Consider the following 16,608-nt stretch of genomic DNA (forward strand, 5'->3'; position numbering starts at 1 on the left):
GTGGTAAATGGCATATTGGCAAGTTTACGCTTCTCCTCCGACAATTTTATTTTAGATTTTGGAGTCCTTTTTTTACTGATATTTGGTGTTTTGAATTTTACATGCTCTGTACTATGACATTGGGCATCGGCCTTGGCAGACGACGTTGCTGGCATTTCATCGTCTCGGCCATGACTAGTGGCAGCAGCTTCAGCACGAGGTGGAAGTGGATCTTGATCTTTCCCTAATTTTGGAACCTCAACATTTTTGTTCTCCATATTTTAATAGGCACAACTAAAAGACACAGAGGTAGCTACAGCCGTGGACTACCGTACTGTGTCTGCTGCTAATATAGACTGGATGATAATGAGATGAAATCAATATATATTATATCACACTAGTACTGCAGCCGGACAGGTAGATATATTTATTATGTAATGACTGATGACGGACCTGCTGGACACTGTCAGCTCAGCAGCACCGCAGACTGCTACAGTAAGCTACTATAGTAGTATGTATAAAGAAGAAAAAAAACAAAACACGGGTAGGTGGTATACAATTATGGATGGACGAGCGACTGCCGACACAGAGGTAGCTACAGCCGTGGACTACCGTACTGTGTCTGCTGCTAATATAGACTGGATGATAATGAGATGAAATCAATATATATATAATATCACTAGTACTGCAGCCGGACAGGTAGATATATTTATTATGTAATGACTGATGACGGACCTGCTGGACACTGTCAGCTCAGCAGCACCACAGACTGCTACAGTAAGCTACTATAGTAGTATGTATAAAGAAGAAAAAAAAAACCACGGGTAGGTGGTATACAATTATGGATGGACGAGCGACTGCCGACACAGAGGTAGCTACAGCCGTGGACTACCGTACTGTGTCTGCTGCTAATATAGACTGGATGATAATGAGATGAAATCAATATATATATATATATATAATATCACTAGTACTGCAGCCAGACAGGTAGATATATTTATTATGTAATGACTGATGACGGACCTGCTGGACACTGTCAGCTCAGCAGCACCGCAGACTGCTACAGTAAGCTACTATAGTAGTATGTATAAAGAAGAAAGAATAAAAAAAAACCACGGGTAGGTGGTATACAATTATGGATGGACGAGCGACTGCCGACACAGAGGTAGCTACAGCCGTGGACTACCGTACTGTGTCTGCTGCTAATATAGACTGGATGATAATGAGATGAAATCAATATATATTATATCACACTAGTACTGCAGCCGGACAGGTAGATATATTTATTATGTAATGACTGATGACGGACCTGCTGGACACTGTCAGCTCAGCAGCACCGCAGACTGCTACAGTAAGCTACTATAGTAGTATGTATAAAGAAGAAAGAAAAAAAAAAAACCACGGGTAGGTGGTATACAATTATGGATGGACAAGCGACTGCTGACACAGAGGTAGCTACAGCCGTGGACTACCGTACTGTGTCTGCTGCTAATATAGACTGGATGATAATGAGATGAAATCAATATATATTATATCACACTAGTACTGCAGCCGGACAGGTAGATATATTTATTATGTAATGACTGATGACGGACCTGCTGGACACTGTCAGCTCAGCAGCACCGCAGACTGCTACAGTAAGCTACTATAGTAGTATGTATAAAGAAGAAAGAAAAAAAAAACCACGGGTAGGTGGTATACAATTATGGATGGACGAGCGTCTGCCGACACAGAGGTAGCTACAGCCGTGGACTACCGTACTGTGTCTGCTGCTAATATAGACTGGATGATAATGAGATGAAATCAATATATATATATAATATCACTAGTACTGCAGCCGGACAGGTAGATATATTTATTATGTAATGACTGATGACGGACCTGCTGGACACTGTCAGCTCAGCAGCACCGCAGACTGCTACAGTAAGCTACTATAGTAGTATGTATAAAGAAGAAAGAAGAAAAAAAAAACCACGGGTAGGTGGTATACAATTATGGATGGACGAGCGACTGCCGACACAGAGGTAGCTACAGCCGTGGACTACCGTACTGTGTCTGCTGCTAATATAGACTGGATGATAATGAGATGAAATCAATATATATATATAATATCACTAGTACTGCAGCCGGACAGGTATATATATTTATTATGTAATGACTGATGACGGACCTGCTGGACACTGTCAGCTCAGCAGCACCGCAGACTGCTACAGTAATACTATAGTAGTATGTATAAAGAAGAAAGAAAGAAAAAAAACCACGGGTAGGTGGTATACAATATTATATATATATTATATACAATTATATATATATATTAAACTCACTGGTGGTGATTATTAAACTGGTGGTCAGGTCACTGGTCACACTATCAGCAACTTGCAAGTAGTACTCCTAAGCAGACAATCACAATATATATTATACTGGTGGTCAGTGTGGTCACAATGGCAGTGTGGCACTCTGGCAGCAAAAGTGTGCACTGTACGTTATATGTACTCCTGAGTCCTGCTCTCAGACTCTAACTGCTCCCCACTGTCAGTGTCTCCCCCACAAGTCAGATAATACAGTCACACTATCTATCACTTCAGCAAGTAACTACTAGTACTCCTCCTAATGCTCCCCAAAATTACTACTGTGTCTCTCTCTACTGTCTCACTCTCTTCTCTATAAACGGAGAGGACGCCAGCCACGTCCTCTCCCTATGAATCTCAATGCACGTGTGAAAATGGCGGCGACGCGCGGCTTCTTATATAGAATCCAAGTCTCGCGATAGAATCCGAGCCTCGCGAGAATCCGACAGCGGGATGATGACGTTCGGGCGCGCTCGGGTTAACCGAGCAAGGCGGGAAGATCCGAGTCGCTCGGCCCCGTGTAAAAAAAACTGAAGTTCGGGCGGGTTCGGATTCCGAGGAACCGAACCCGCTCATTCCTAGTAAATTCACCATGCAAGTGTGCGATCACATGTGTACGCCGAGTTGCGAAGATCCTCTTTGTGCAGTCTGTGCGCAGCCCAGGACTTACTCCTACAGTGCAATTACATCAGACTGATCAGGGCCGGAGCTGACATCAGACATCCTCCCTGAAAACGCTTGAGCACTCCTACATTTTCCGGACACTCCCTGAAAATGGTCAGTTGCCACCCATGAATGGCCTCTTCCTGTCAATCACCTTGCGAGCGCCCGTGCAATGGGAATTTTCACACCATCCCGTTGCTGACCAGCGATTCCCGTTGTTGTTGTCCGACGCGCCTGTGCATTGTGGTGCATGCGCAGTTAGGACCTGATCGCCCACGATCAGATCTGAATTACTCCCATTGTCTGGGGATCACCAGACCGTACTGCCTTTTGTAGCTGAGGAGTTTATTAAATCCAGAGATGGGATTTCTAATGCCCACATCTCCCCCATGTTAGCATCAATAAACAAAAGGGTGATGCGGTAGGTTATCTATTTTTCAAAGTAGTATGCCTTGCTGAGCTACCATTGTATTCTTACACATTTTATCTAAACATAAAAATATATTTTTTTTTAAATACTACTTATGCATTATAATTTTCAAGGGTTTGCAGTTACAATGTCTCCATTCACAATGTCGACAGTCAGAGTGTCAACAGCAGACGGTCTACATAAATAAGGTCTACACTGATAAATGGTGACTTAGGAAATTTCTATATTAGGGAGCAGTCTGTAAGAGAGGAGAGGTCCTGTGTGCAGACTCCGTTATGCAGCGCAGCAGACTCTGGCAATTTGTATACTATGCATGCGCAGGTCTCCAGGAACATGGCAGTGGCATCATGTTTGGATTACTACTCAACTGTGCATATGCAAATCACCAGGAAAAAGGCCGTCGTGATTTCTGTTGCTGCAGCGCAAATGCGGGCCCCCTGGACCCACAGGCCTGTGTGCATCACACACCCTGCACCCATCATAGATATGCCAATGGCTTACATATGACATAATGTTGACAATTCCATTAGGCTTAGTGCCAATATGCTGAATATACCACTCCTATTCAACTACAGAAAACCTGTGTGTTAAATCTGGCTTTGCTGTTTTGGATATAAACAAAAGTGATTAGACGCACCCCCCCCCCCCCCCCCCCACACACACACACACACACGCGCGCGCACAATGAAGGGTTCATCAAGGTATAAAACGCGTAGAGGGGCACTAGTTGGTTAATTTGCTAGTGAAATGGCTTGCTGGAAGGAGTGACTGAGTTTGAAAAGGGGATCATCGTAGGCAGCTTCATGTTTCCAAGGCAACGCTGGACTGGTATACAGAATATTTTGGTAACCTGGATGGACTGGCCAGCTCAGAGTCCAGATCATAACCCCACTGAGAAACTATGGGACGAATTGGAGCGATGGGTGCATTCTAGACCGACTTGACCCTCTTCGGTGTCAGAGTTGGTCATTGTATTTAAGGCGGAATGGCAAAACAAACCGCCTGCTATTGGTGGTCATTCCAAGTTGTTCGCTCGCTGCCGATTTTCGCAGTGCAGCGATTAAGTAAAAAAACGGCAAAAATGCGCATGCGCTAAATACTTTCACACAAAACGTTGGAGATTTACACAAGCTTGAGCGACGTTTTTTCATTGCTCGAGTGATCGTAGTGTGATTGACAGGAAGTGGGTGTTTCTGGGCAGAAACTGGCTGTTTTCAGGGAGTGTGCTAAAAAAACGCAGGCGTGCCAGGTAAAAATGCAGGAGTGGCTGGAGAAATGGGGGAGTGGCTGGCCGAACGCAGGGCGTGTTTGTGACGTCAAACCAGGAATTAAACGGACTGAGGTGATCGCAGTCTAGATATAGGTCTGGAGCTACTCAGAAACTGCAGGGAATTATTTAGTAGCAGTTCTGCTAATCTTTCGCTCGCTATTCTGCTAAGCTAAGATACACTCCCAGAGGGCGGCGGCCTAGCATTTGCAATGCTGCTAAAAGCAGCTAAAGAGGGAACAACTCGGAATGAGGGCCATTGTTCAGGAACTTGTGGACAGTTTGCCAAGAAGGGAGTCTGCAGGAATCACTGCACGCGGTGGACCTACAAAGTACTGACATCAATAAAATCTTGTTTATCTATTTCCTGTTAGTATCCAATCACTTTTGTCTACATAGTGTATCTAATAAGGCATGTGCACAGCTATGTGGTAGTATTAATAAATATAGTAAATGGTGTATGTATTAAATAATTGAAATATCAAAGATATTCTAAAAAAAAATCCCCAACATTTCAGGGCTTCTTTTAGAAAATGATCTACGCCCCCATGTGAATTGCTGAAGCAGTGCTATTCACCTCATAAATAAGGACTCTGACATATCTTTTGGGTGTTTTGGGAACTGGGTGTCAGTCCTGCATGTTTCCCCTGAAATTTTATTATCCCCAGAACCTTCAATAGCAACATATACTAGGTGCAATTTATATAAAGTCCAGATGGAAAATGTACGGAAAACCTAGAAGCAAAATAATGCTTATTTTATCAACTAAAGCATAAAGATAAAATCTTCTATTCCTATATTTTACAACTGGTAGCTTTAAACTCAAACTATGATTCAAGTTTATTTGCCAAGCTGACAGCTGTCACCTGGCCTTAAGCAAATGTATCCCAGATGGGTCAGTGTTTGGGGAAATAGTTCAAGCTTGGTCACATGAGACAGGATGATAAGCTGGGAGATCTCCAAATGAAAATAGTAAAAATGCTGGTGAAAGAAAACGCTGAAGCAGCAGCTTTCATTGAGGCCCAGGTGTTGCCTGTTGATGTTGTTTATTTTGTAAAGAAACCCTTAATAAGGGCATGATTATAGTCATGGTAAAGTATTTAGATTTGGTTACAGCAGCAAAACTTTGCTTAAAAAAAAAAAAAGTTTTTATTCACTGTCACATCCAGCTTAATTGTTTCCAGACCAAACCAGATCCTTCTCAACAACCATGGAAAGCCCTGTGCCAGGAGGTCGCTAGGTTCTAGAGCCCTAATACGGAGTGAGCAGTCAGCTTCCCCATAGGAAAAAAACATGGATCTGTGAGCAGAGAGCATGATTGCAAAAAGAAAACTGCAGAGCTGTAATAGGCCCTACACACTGGCCGATTTTTAGAAAGATATGAACGATCTCGTTCATAAATGAACGAGAACTCGTTCATATCTTTCAGTGTGGAGACTCCAGCGATGAACGATGCGCGGCCCCGTGCTCGTTCATCGCTGGTCTCCCGTCGGCTGTGCATGCAGGCCAATATGGACGATCTCGTCCATATTTGCCTGCACTTCAATGCAGCCGCGTGACGGGGGGAGTGAAGAAACTTCACTCCCCCCGTCACTGCCCCCCCGCCGCCGGGTCGCTCGTCGGCCATATCCGCCGTCGGGCAGCTCGGCGGCGGGTCGGCCAGTGAGTAGGGCCCCTTAGGCTCTCCGGCTGCTAGAGGTACATTTCTGCTAGAAAAGGAGAGGTGTGTCTTTCTAAACAACTACCGTATCATATGGCAGTGTTTTTCATTATCTCAAGGGTTTAGGTAACTGGTACTGGATCCTCCAAACCACCCAGAAAAGCACCCCTACCAGTCATGAATCCGTTCTCCGTATACATAATAGGGAGCACATCTGCAGCACTCTCTTCCGCTTCCCTTGTGGCTCTACTATGTGTTTGCATGGTGACTGCACCTCATAGCTGTAAATTTTTGGTTCTAATTAGTGTGTTTGGTGATTTCAGCCACACCCATAGCTAACAGGTGCATAATAGCAAGCATGCAGCCATGAAATCTCCACAGTAGAATGGGTCATACTGTTTCATAGGATGCCACCTTTCCAACAAGTCAGTTTGTCCAACTTCTGCCCTGGGCAACTGTAAGTGCTTCTCTTGCCTAGTAAAAACGTTGAAGTAGCAACAACAGCCCAGCCGTAAGGCTGCAGACCAAGCAATGTCACAGAAGGTCCCAGCCGAGTGCTGAGGCACGGAATGTGTAAAAATGATCTGCTCTCAGTTGTATCAATAACTATCCAGTGAAAGATATTGCCTAACGAAGAAACAAAGACATCACATGAACCGTTTGTCAGGGGCTTCATGGATAGGGATTCCATGACCGCACACAGGGTCTAATTCAGAACGGATTGCTAGCAGGTGATTTTTGCACTACTGTGATTAGATAGTCACCACCTACAGGGGGAGTGTATTTTAGCTGTGCAAGTGTGCGAACGCATGTGTAGCAGAGCTGTACAAACTGATTTTGTGCAGTCTCTGAGTAGCCCAGGACTTACTCAGCCACTGCGATCACTTCAGCCTGTCCAGGACCGGAATTGACGTCAGGACACGCCTGCGTTTTTCCAACCACTCCCAGAAAACGGTCAGTTGCCACCCACAAACGCCTTCTTCCTGTCAATCTCCTTGCGAACGGATCCGTCGCACAAACCCATCGCTGAGCGGCGACCCGCTTTGTACCCGTGCGATGGGCCTGCGCATTGCGGTGCATACGCATGCGCAGTTCGGATCTGATCACAGGCTGTGAGAAACTGCAGCCTAGCGATCAGGTCTGAATTCCCCCCATTGTCTCAGATATTACTGTATGTGCATTGCATTTGTCTGCTATTCAGGTGATACATTATAGTGTGCTAGCCACCAGTAGTTTTTGTATGTTAGTTGTTTCTAATGTATGTAAATTACTCATTTGAACCATGCTGTTTCTACTAATAAAAGGGATCATTTTTGACGCGTTGCACTGTATAAAAGTTTAACACTCTTGGTATAGTGTGTTAATTCATCTGTTTTCAACTTTTTATTTAACCCCTTTGGTGGCATGGCTTTATCACCCCTGTACTGATCCTATTTGGCACCTTTGGGCACATTCCATTCCAAATTCAGTATCAGCAAATTCCTTTAAAAAAAAAGCACACAAATCATACCTTGGCTTTATCAGAAAAAAAACGCTGGTTCCTTTATAAGGCTAGAATTTACAGTAGATCCCACAGTTGTAGCAGTTGTGGAAAGTAAGGTATTACTAAACAGTTGCTACGAAGGAATAATCTAAGAGTGGTAGCCATTCGTATAGGCTCCCTTTGCATGGGTGTGGTTCATTAGGTCGACATGAGTTAGTTCGACATACATTGGGTCGACCACGTTTGGTCGACATGTATTAGGTCGACATGATCACTATGTCGACATGGTCATTATGTTGACATGGAAAAGGGTCGACATGAGTTTTTTAAAAACTTTTTTTTGTGTTGTTTTCTTCGTAAAGTCACTGGGAACCCCAATTAGTGCACCATGTCCCCTCGCATGGCAAGCCATTGGGCAAGGTGCCACGATGCGCTCGGCACAGATTACCGTTCCCAGTTGTAGTCCACATGGATCGTTAAGTATGAAAAAGGTCATAAAAAATGGAAAACATTTTGAAAAACTCATGTCGACCCTTTTCCATGTTGACCTAGTACACGTCGACATAGTGATCGTGTCGACATAATGCATGTCGACCAAACATGGTCGACCCAATGTATGTCAACCTAACTCATGACGACCTAATGACCGCCATCCCCTCTGCATATATGTACTGCTGGCACAACCTACATTATAAACATTTTGGAGTGATTTTTAGTACGCTCATATCTGAAATGACTGCATTGTAATTTGTAAAGGCTGCAAAATCCAAGAAAAGGTGGGTATGGAATATCATTTAGGAAGCTGGGAAACCTACCACATCAAATGAGGAAGCCTAGGATGCATAATAGTTTCCAGCACAACAGAGGAACATTTTTCTTTTTTATTATACAAATATGCAATTGATACTTGTATTCACTTGTCTGGTGATCACATACACATTATACCAGTAATTCCCAATAATGCCAAAACACATACCAGCAGAATCTATATGATCCAAAAAAAAGACCCTTACCAAAAGTGCCCAAATCACAGCACAATTCCATTATAAAAGCAGTGTTCAAATTCTGCCAAAAATCCATATAATACATCTTTACCGTTATACTAAGAGAGTTCTTAGGAGAAAATCATTACAATGCCCAGCAGTAATGCTTTATGTCACTCTGACCACTTAATGAGATTTTCTATAAAGAACTGTTTGTTACACACATCTAGGTATTAACAGTAATGGTAATCCTCCTCTGTTACTTAGAATGGGCTTCAGCAGCTGCATGACACGTTGGATCATTGTGTGTCAGTAATTAGGTGGCTTTACCTTTGCACCCTTTATATTTATTTCCATACACCAGAGGTTCCCAAACGTGGTCCTCAAGGCACCCCAACAGTCCAGGATGTAGGTATATCCATGGATCAGCACAGATGAATAAATCAGATTGACTTTGGTGCTAATTAAGTCACCTGTGGCCAAGCATGGATACATTTAAAACCAGGACCATTGGGGTGCCTTGAGGACCGCGTTTGGGAACCTCTGCTGTACACCAATCTGCCATTGGTTAATGAGTTAATTGGTTAATGAGCTATGCGCTTGAACCATACTTACCTACTTTTAGTGTCTCCGTTCCAGGAGATTCTGGAAGAGAGGACTTAAGTGTCAGCTGCAGAGGTTTAGGGCACAGGTTCTCAAACGCGGTCCTCAAGACCCCACACAGTGCATGTTTTTCAGGTCTCCTCACAGAATCACAACTGAGATAATTAGCTCCATCTGTGGACCTTTTAAAATGTGTCAGTGAGTAATTAATACACCTGTGCACCTGCTGGGTTACTTGCAAAACATGCACTGTGTGGGGTCTTGAGGACCGAGTTTGAGAACCTGTGGTTTAGGGTAAGATGTTGCACATCATCACTGCCGACCTCAGCTACACACGGCAGAGGGTTACTGTATCATGGAGTGGTTTGCAGGGCCTTGATAACAGGAGTGGCATTAAATTGTGGCCGCAGCCCTCAGAATTCACTGCCCCAGTGGTGCCAGGAGGGTGGCCTACTTTCCAGCACAGTAGAAAAGTATGGTATGGACATATTTCTAATTTATTCCAAATATAATAAAATTATGTAATAAAATATCAACTTTCCATTTATTCTTATTGTATGTATATTTCTTTATCGCTAACCAGATTAACCCAATATTCATATTTTGTTATCCAATCCTCACATACTGTAATGAAGGTAAAGACGCAATGGATTACTGCCACAGTTGGCCTATGGAAATATGTTATAGAAGCAACAGAATGGAGGTTATTTATTTCGTACAGTTAATTCACTTTGAATGACACCTTTGTTCTGCACCAGGGTGCCCATATGGTTTGTCAAATGGTGCACACATGTCCTTGGTAACACCAGGGTGTGGGTAAAAGAAGTACACTGGGCAAAAAACGTAAAAGTGACAATGACACAACCCTTTACTGATAAGCTGCTCAGTGTCACCTCATTTTTCTTTTTAATTAACCATGAGAGTTAGGAGACATCAGGGTGGTCTTTATGTTATATGAAATTGCGTGTGTGTGAAACAGATTACTACACTGATTATGGTACACTTGGAAATATGCTTTCCTGACAAAGGGCAACATGGAGGTGCAAAATGGGTCAGAGTAAATGTATAGAATGAAGACACTTTATTTAATTTCAATAATTTTGTACCACAAAAGAAAAAAACAATTTCTGCACCACTCTGCAAAATAAAACAGAATGGTGGATTTACCTCCATCCATCAAATCTCTGCTAGGAATCTCTCTATTTATCCCAACTGATCTGCACCTTCAACACACATCAAAACAATTAAGTACTGTAGGTTACTAAACTGCTTTTTCTAACAGTGCTTCATGTTGCATAATGTGCTAAAAAGCAGTAACAGTCACTTAATATAATTAATTTCTATGGGAGTGTTAACTGGGTGCATAATTCACTTTGATTATATAGTATGGGGTCAATTTAATTTGATGCAGGTTTGAGAAAGCGAACTTGCATCATTAACCTCACATACATTATGGCAACACGTGCGACCAAGAAATGTGAGATTCAGTTAGAGATGCCAATTTGTTAGACTTGCAGCGAGGTTGAGGGATTTATTCATCCGAAAAAGCAACCTGGAAGAAGTGCATGGAAAAAGTGGGGAGCTCACTCTGGACCCCAAAAGAGTGACAACGTATAACTTTTTAACATCAAATAGCTGGGTCCGACCCAGGATTTTGAACACAGGCCCAACCCGGGTCGGACATGGCTCAGACCCCTTTCACATTATGCCTCCAACCCGGGGTTATTTCCTTTACACTGCACACTGGTGCAGTGTAAACTCTTTGCTTGCCCCCAGCCTGCCCTACTGAGCACCAGGAGACTCGCATACACCCAGCGCTCACCTCACTTCCTGCTGCTGCCGGACTGCAGCGATTCTCCTTCTCCCACTGCCTCCTGGGTCCGAGCACTGGCTGGACAGCCAGGGAAATCACCCGCAGGAGGAGATAGCAGAAATAGTGAGGAGGGGGAGGAAACCAGGTGGTAGGAGACTAGACGGGACCGTTGAGATGAGGGAAGCAGACTTGAGCAGGGGACACGCCCAGTCTCCAAGCACTGGTGAGCCTGCTCTCTTATGCTGTAAACAGGTTACCCGTTTACACTGCCCCGTAACCTGGGTCCAACCATGGTTGCTATTCATGATGGATTGCAAGGTCGCTCGACCCAGGTTATTTTTTGGGACCAATTAACACTGAACCGCTACCTGGGTTCATCCAGCAATAAAGAACCCAGGTTATTGCAGCAGTCGACTACTCTTTTTCCACTGACATCCATTCACAGCATGAGGAGACATGCTTTCTTGGCGCATGGAGATGATGTCATCTCCAAGCGGCGGCACTACACCCGTGTGCAGTGTGACTGGCGCAAATCCCGTAATAACCCGGATTGACTCCGCGGTGGAAAAGGGTCTGTCACTGGTCTGACCTGGTTCAGAGCCGGGACTTAGGTGGAAAATTGGGTATAAGACAGCACGCTCATATAGAAGCTGTTAGTGGCCATAAGAAAAGTACCGGGGACAAAAAAGGCCATGAGTGACTGATTTTATGAATAAAGTATTTTTAAACAAGTTTGTAAAAGATTTAAAAAACAACCAACTACATGTACAAAAATCCTTTCCCATCAATATGACACCTCTACAAATATGTACCGCATCATTTAAAACATTATTAACATGCCCTAGAGCAGTGGTAACCAACCCGTAGCTCGCAAGCTACAGAGAGCTTACTTCGTAATTTGGATAGCTCGCCTTATGGCAAACATCTGACAACGCATAGGGCATGTATGGAGTATGTGGCAATACGTGACAGACAAAGTCAGCAGTCTCCCTGCTCCCCACGAGCATTACAAGAGACCTTAAGCGCTTTGGAGGGGGTGTGGGACCTGGCCATCCACTGTGTACCACCTATACAAACCAGCCAGCATCCTCCCTGTTCTCTGCTGACAGCTCTCCATGAGTCCGGTCTAAACAACAAAAGAGACAGCATGAAGAGAGCACGGAGAGAGCACCGGCACCCATTGCAGTGATTCCCACCCACCCCGGTTATATATTTAAATAGCTCCAGAAAGGGCCTCTAATGTGCACACAGGAAGCTGGCAGAAAGGAACTTCCATAGAACATGCCACACTACAATTGAGCACACTACCGTAGTCAGTTTCCCCGCACATCAAAAGATGGGGCGGGATGTAATGAAGTCTGAGTTGGCCGGAAGTGAGGGTTACCCTCTGAGCTTGGACGTTCCTCAAAGCAACAATCATTTACAAGGCATGGTGTTGCCTTGTAAATGATTGTCACTCTAAAAAAAGTCTGAGTTTGGCCGGCAACCCAGACCTCTGGCCAATTCGGACGGCATTACATCCTGCCCATGGTATTTGAGATTCCATCTAACAAACGTTTTTCAGTTTGACCCAAATAACTGCTAAGAACAAAAAAACATTTGAGGATGGAGAAATTATTAAAGAAGCTTTTTTGGAAGCAGCAGATGCGTTTGTTTTTTTAAATATTAAACATAAAAATTGGAAATAAGTTTTGCCATAAGGAACACACCTCTCTCGGCCAATAGTGTTATGAGGCGGGGCGAGATTATGTCAGTTGACTTCGTCAGTCAAGTAAAATAAGATCTGAACAAGTGCTGCTATTTTTCCCTCCAGCAGGATAAGTCCACTGACGCAGTTATTTGTAAGGGTGGTGTTTAATAATTTTAGTGTTAAGAAAGAACTTTTGAAATGTATTCCATTGAAAGAATGTACAAGAGGCAAAGACATTTTTTGCAGAGCTCACAAAGTATTTTTCTTCAGAAAACATCCCTGTTAGCAAGCTCGTTTCTATTACCACAGATGGAGCGTCTGCATTTACAGGTGTTAATAAAGGATTTTTAGCACTGTGTAACAAGGATCCCAGCTGTCAGAACTTTGTAAACATAACACTGCATTATTCACCTGCAGTCACAGTGTGCAAAGTTTCTAAGAGTCAATTAAATTACAAAGCTTGTTATTAAAATCATCAATCTACAGTAATTAGAGGCCATGCTCTTCAAAGTTGGTTATTGAAAGCTCTTGTTGAATGAACTGTATTGCCAGTACAGGGATCTTTTGCTAGATTCAGAAGTGTGTTGGCTCAGTAAGGACACAGTCCTCCGCCATTTCAGAGAAGTCTTGCCTGCCATCACCTTATTTTTGAAAGAACGTGGTGAAAACTTCTCTCAACTTGAAAATCGTGAATGGAAACAGAACTTTGCATTTTTGGTCGACATAAATGAAAGACTGAATGAACTGAATCTTCAACTGCAAGGTCAAGACAAGGATATTAGCCAGATGATATCGGACATTCAGGCATTTCGCCACAAACTTCATTTTTGGAAGAGGAATCTCCATAAAGGTGATATCAAACATTTCTCTTGTTTGAGGGAATAAAATCGAAACGGAGGAAATCCCAAGTCCTTCATGTTAACATCATATTGAAATTCTTTCCCACCTAAAGTTGACATTCAGCATATCTCCAAGAACTCTTTCAGGGAGATGTACCATCAACAGAAATGGAGATTGTAGCACTACAAAGTGACCTTTCAGTGAAAATTATTGCATCTGGATTCACTATTTCAAACAGCATTTGGCCTCTTCTACCGAAAGATAAATATCTGTTTCTGCTTCGAGTTGCGGTTTGTGTGAAATCTTATTTCTGCTCAACTTATTTGCGCGAGTCTTCGTTTTCCATGATGAAGACAGTAAAGAGCAAATACAGGATGAGGATGAATGATGAACATGTTGACAATTGTGTTAGAATGGGAGTTTCAGGTTACCTGCTGTACTTTAAAACGATCATGGAAAATTTGGGTTGTCTGCCATCACGTTAAAAATTGTCTATTCTTAAACTTTATTTACAAATTGCAACAATGTCACTGTATTAATGAAATGCATTGTTGTTTTTCTATGAAACATTATTGGACAGATTTTATTTTTCAAAAATTTCAGTAGCTCTGCAAGGTTTCATTTTTCTCATGTAGCTCACACTCCAATTAAATTCGGAGACCACTGCCATAGAGTATCAGCATTTTTTTCATGGCACCCCTAGTATAAAAGTTATTGATATATTCGGAAAATAATATTAATTAAGTAAATTGTGCCTACTTGTCATCCTTAGTTTTAGTTATGTGGTGGTGCTTCTGATTGTCCAAATGTTTTATGACTGGCAGCCACTAGAACTGGATTTGCCTATCACTTTGAACATAAATAAATTGAATTGTTCCTGGACCACCAACCTGAGGCTTCCCTGCCAGACCCTTGCAGCACCCCAGGGTGCCTAGGCACACAGTTTGGGAAACTCGGCTGTACACACAACATTAAATGTGTCAGTTTATGGGGGAAATCATTAGTGACCTTGATGGGCTGTGATAGCTGCTGACATCTCAGTGCTCAATACAAAGTAAAATACAAAATCATGCGGTCACTTCCAGATTTACAACAGTACAATACAGTTTATGTGCATTTTTCTTGGCTTATCTCTCACTTTGAAAGAATGAAGTCACAAACAATATCCTATGCAGTTTTAGCTTGTAGAGTAAATCTAAAGGGGGTTACACACGGAGAGATCCGTGGTTAAATTCTAAGGAATCTGACTAGATTGCATAGAAATTAAGCACGGATTACTCCATATGTAGGGTGCCGGCAACATCGATGCATGGCCCCCCGTTCGTCGCTTACGCCAGCTCTAGATTTGGCATGCATGCATGCCAAATCTAGTGAGATTGCTCATTTCACCACTGGGTGAAGTGATCACCCTCCACCCCCCCCCCCCCCCCCCCCCGGCTTGCTCAGCAAACATCACGTGTATGCTGAGCGGGGGACAGATGTGTGCTGTACGGGGCTTTACTATTGCAGTGTAATCTGTGATAAACCACTACAGTACTGGGGCATAAACTAAAGCGCAGAGAAAACTTACTCAACCAGCAATTTTAGTATAGCAAAACAGCTAAGTTTATAGGCTGTTATTCTGCCCGTGGTATGTCGACATTTATTATGCATGTCAACTGTAACCTAAGAGGCAAACAAGAAAATAACACAAACTGCTATCAGTAATTCATATATCATAGAGGATATATTTTATTCTATGCTCACCAAACTTCATGTGTATTCCCTTAATTGCCTTAACTCCTGCCAGGTTTTACGCAGTGGTATATCTAATTAACAAATGACATACAATTAGTTCAAATAAAGACATATTTTTATGAATATTTAATATAAGGTAAGCATGTATATTTGATCAAAAGTCATTAAAAGAGCAGTTTATGTACTGTATACACAAATAAAGAACAGAAAACACTTCTTCACAAGGAATGCATTCAGTATTTTTTGATATAGTATACATGAAAGACGTGATTATGATTTGGGGCCGATGACCTTAAGTAAACATGTTTACGTTAAGGTATGGAAAAAAACCCACATTCTTTCAGAAACTAATCTGCAAGTAAACACAGTTTCAGGACTTGAGTTATAGGTCATGCACATAAGGTATAGGAATATCACTATATAAACATGAAGTGATAGAGACGTGTTGATGTGTGTTGTGAGGGAAGTGTATATGAAGTCAGTTTACACACGCTATAATTTGGTATTAAACCCCTATCTTTAGTGTGCAAGAATATAGTGAGCCTGATGCAGAGGTGCACGCAGTTCCTGTCACGGCTGCATATGTTTTCAATCCGAGTGTGCAAAAATATGCAAATGTGCAGCCGTCTGGTTGTGCACTGAGACATCCACAATCGGCAACTCAGATCTGCATCAATACCATTGCTCGCACATCAGTCCTCTAAGCGACTCTCAGTTTCATCAGAATAGGCGCCTCAACTGAGACGCTGGCAGAAACGCGCACTGAAAATGGTTGTGACACGCCTGCATTTTGTCACTGCTCCCCGTTACCTTTCCCTAAATGACTGCCATCTGTCAATCACCCTGCATCTTAGCCCCGCCTGCGACCAGCATCACAAGACCATAGTGCCACATGCGGAGTGCGGATAAAGACACAGGCGCAGTACTAAAGCCATCATCCATCTGCGTCTGAATTTACATTGTGTGCACCTCTAAATTGGGCCCATTGTTGTTACCTCAGAAAGGCAGCACCTCTTATGTTTAAAAATAGGGTGTGCAGTCCTAGCCCCCCCCCCCCTCCTTTTCCTCCATATTTGTTTATATATTGTACACTGGAAAGCGAGGTGCCCTCA

General features: G+C 42.9%; 1 protein-coding gene across 8 annotated transcripts in view; it reads right to left on the minus strand.

Moving 5' to 3' along the window:
* The window catches only part of SNED1 (sushi, nidogen and EGF like domains 1), a 233,832-nt gene that overhangs the window by 192,253 nt on the left and 24,971 nt on the right, over positions 1-16,608 (minus strand). Inside the window, exon 1 of one of the 8 annotated variants that reach the window (XM_063915767.1) lies at positions 9,144-9,226. The exons of the other annotated variants lie outside the window; for them this stretch is intronic. Within the exon in view, the coding sequence (XP_063771837.1) occupies positions 9,144-9,170 (27 nt within the window). The 5' untranslated portion in view covers positions 9,171-9,226. Of the gene's footprint in view, positions 1-9,143; positions 9,227-16,608 lie in introns of those variants that run through there. 8 annotated transcript variants of the gene reach the window in all.

The sequence above is a fragment of the Pseudophryne corroboree genome, chromosome 4 (assembly GCF_028390025.1).
Source record: "Pseudophryne corroboree isolate aPseCor3 chromosome 4, aPseCor3.hap2, whole genome shotgun sequence".
NCBI classification, from domain to species: domain Eukaryota; kingdom Metazoa; phylum Chordata; class Amphibia; order Anura; family Myobatrachidae; genus Pseudophryne; species Pseudophryne corroboree.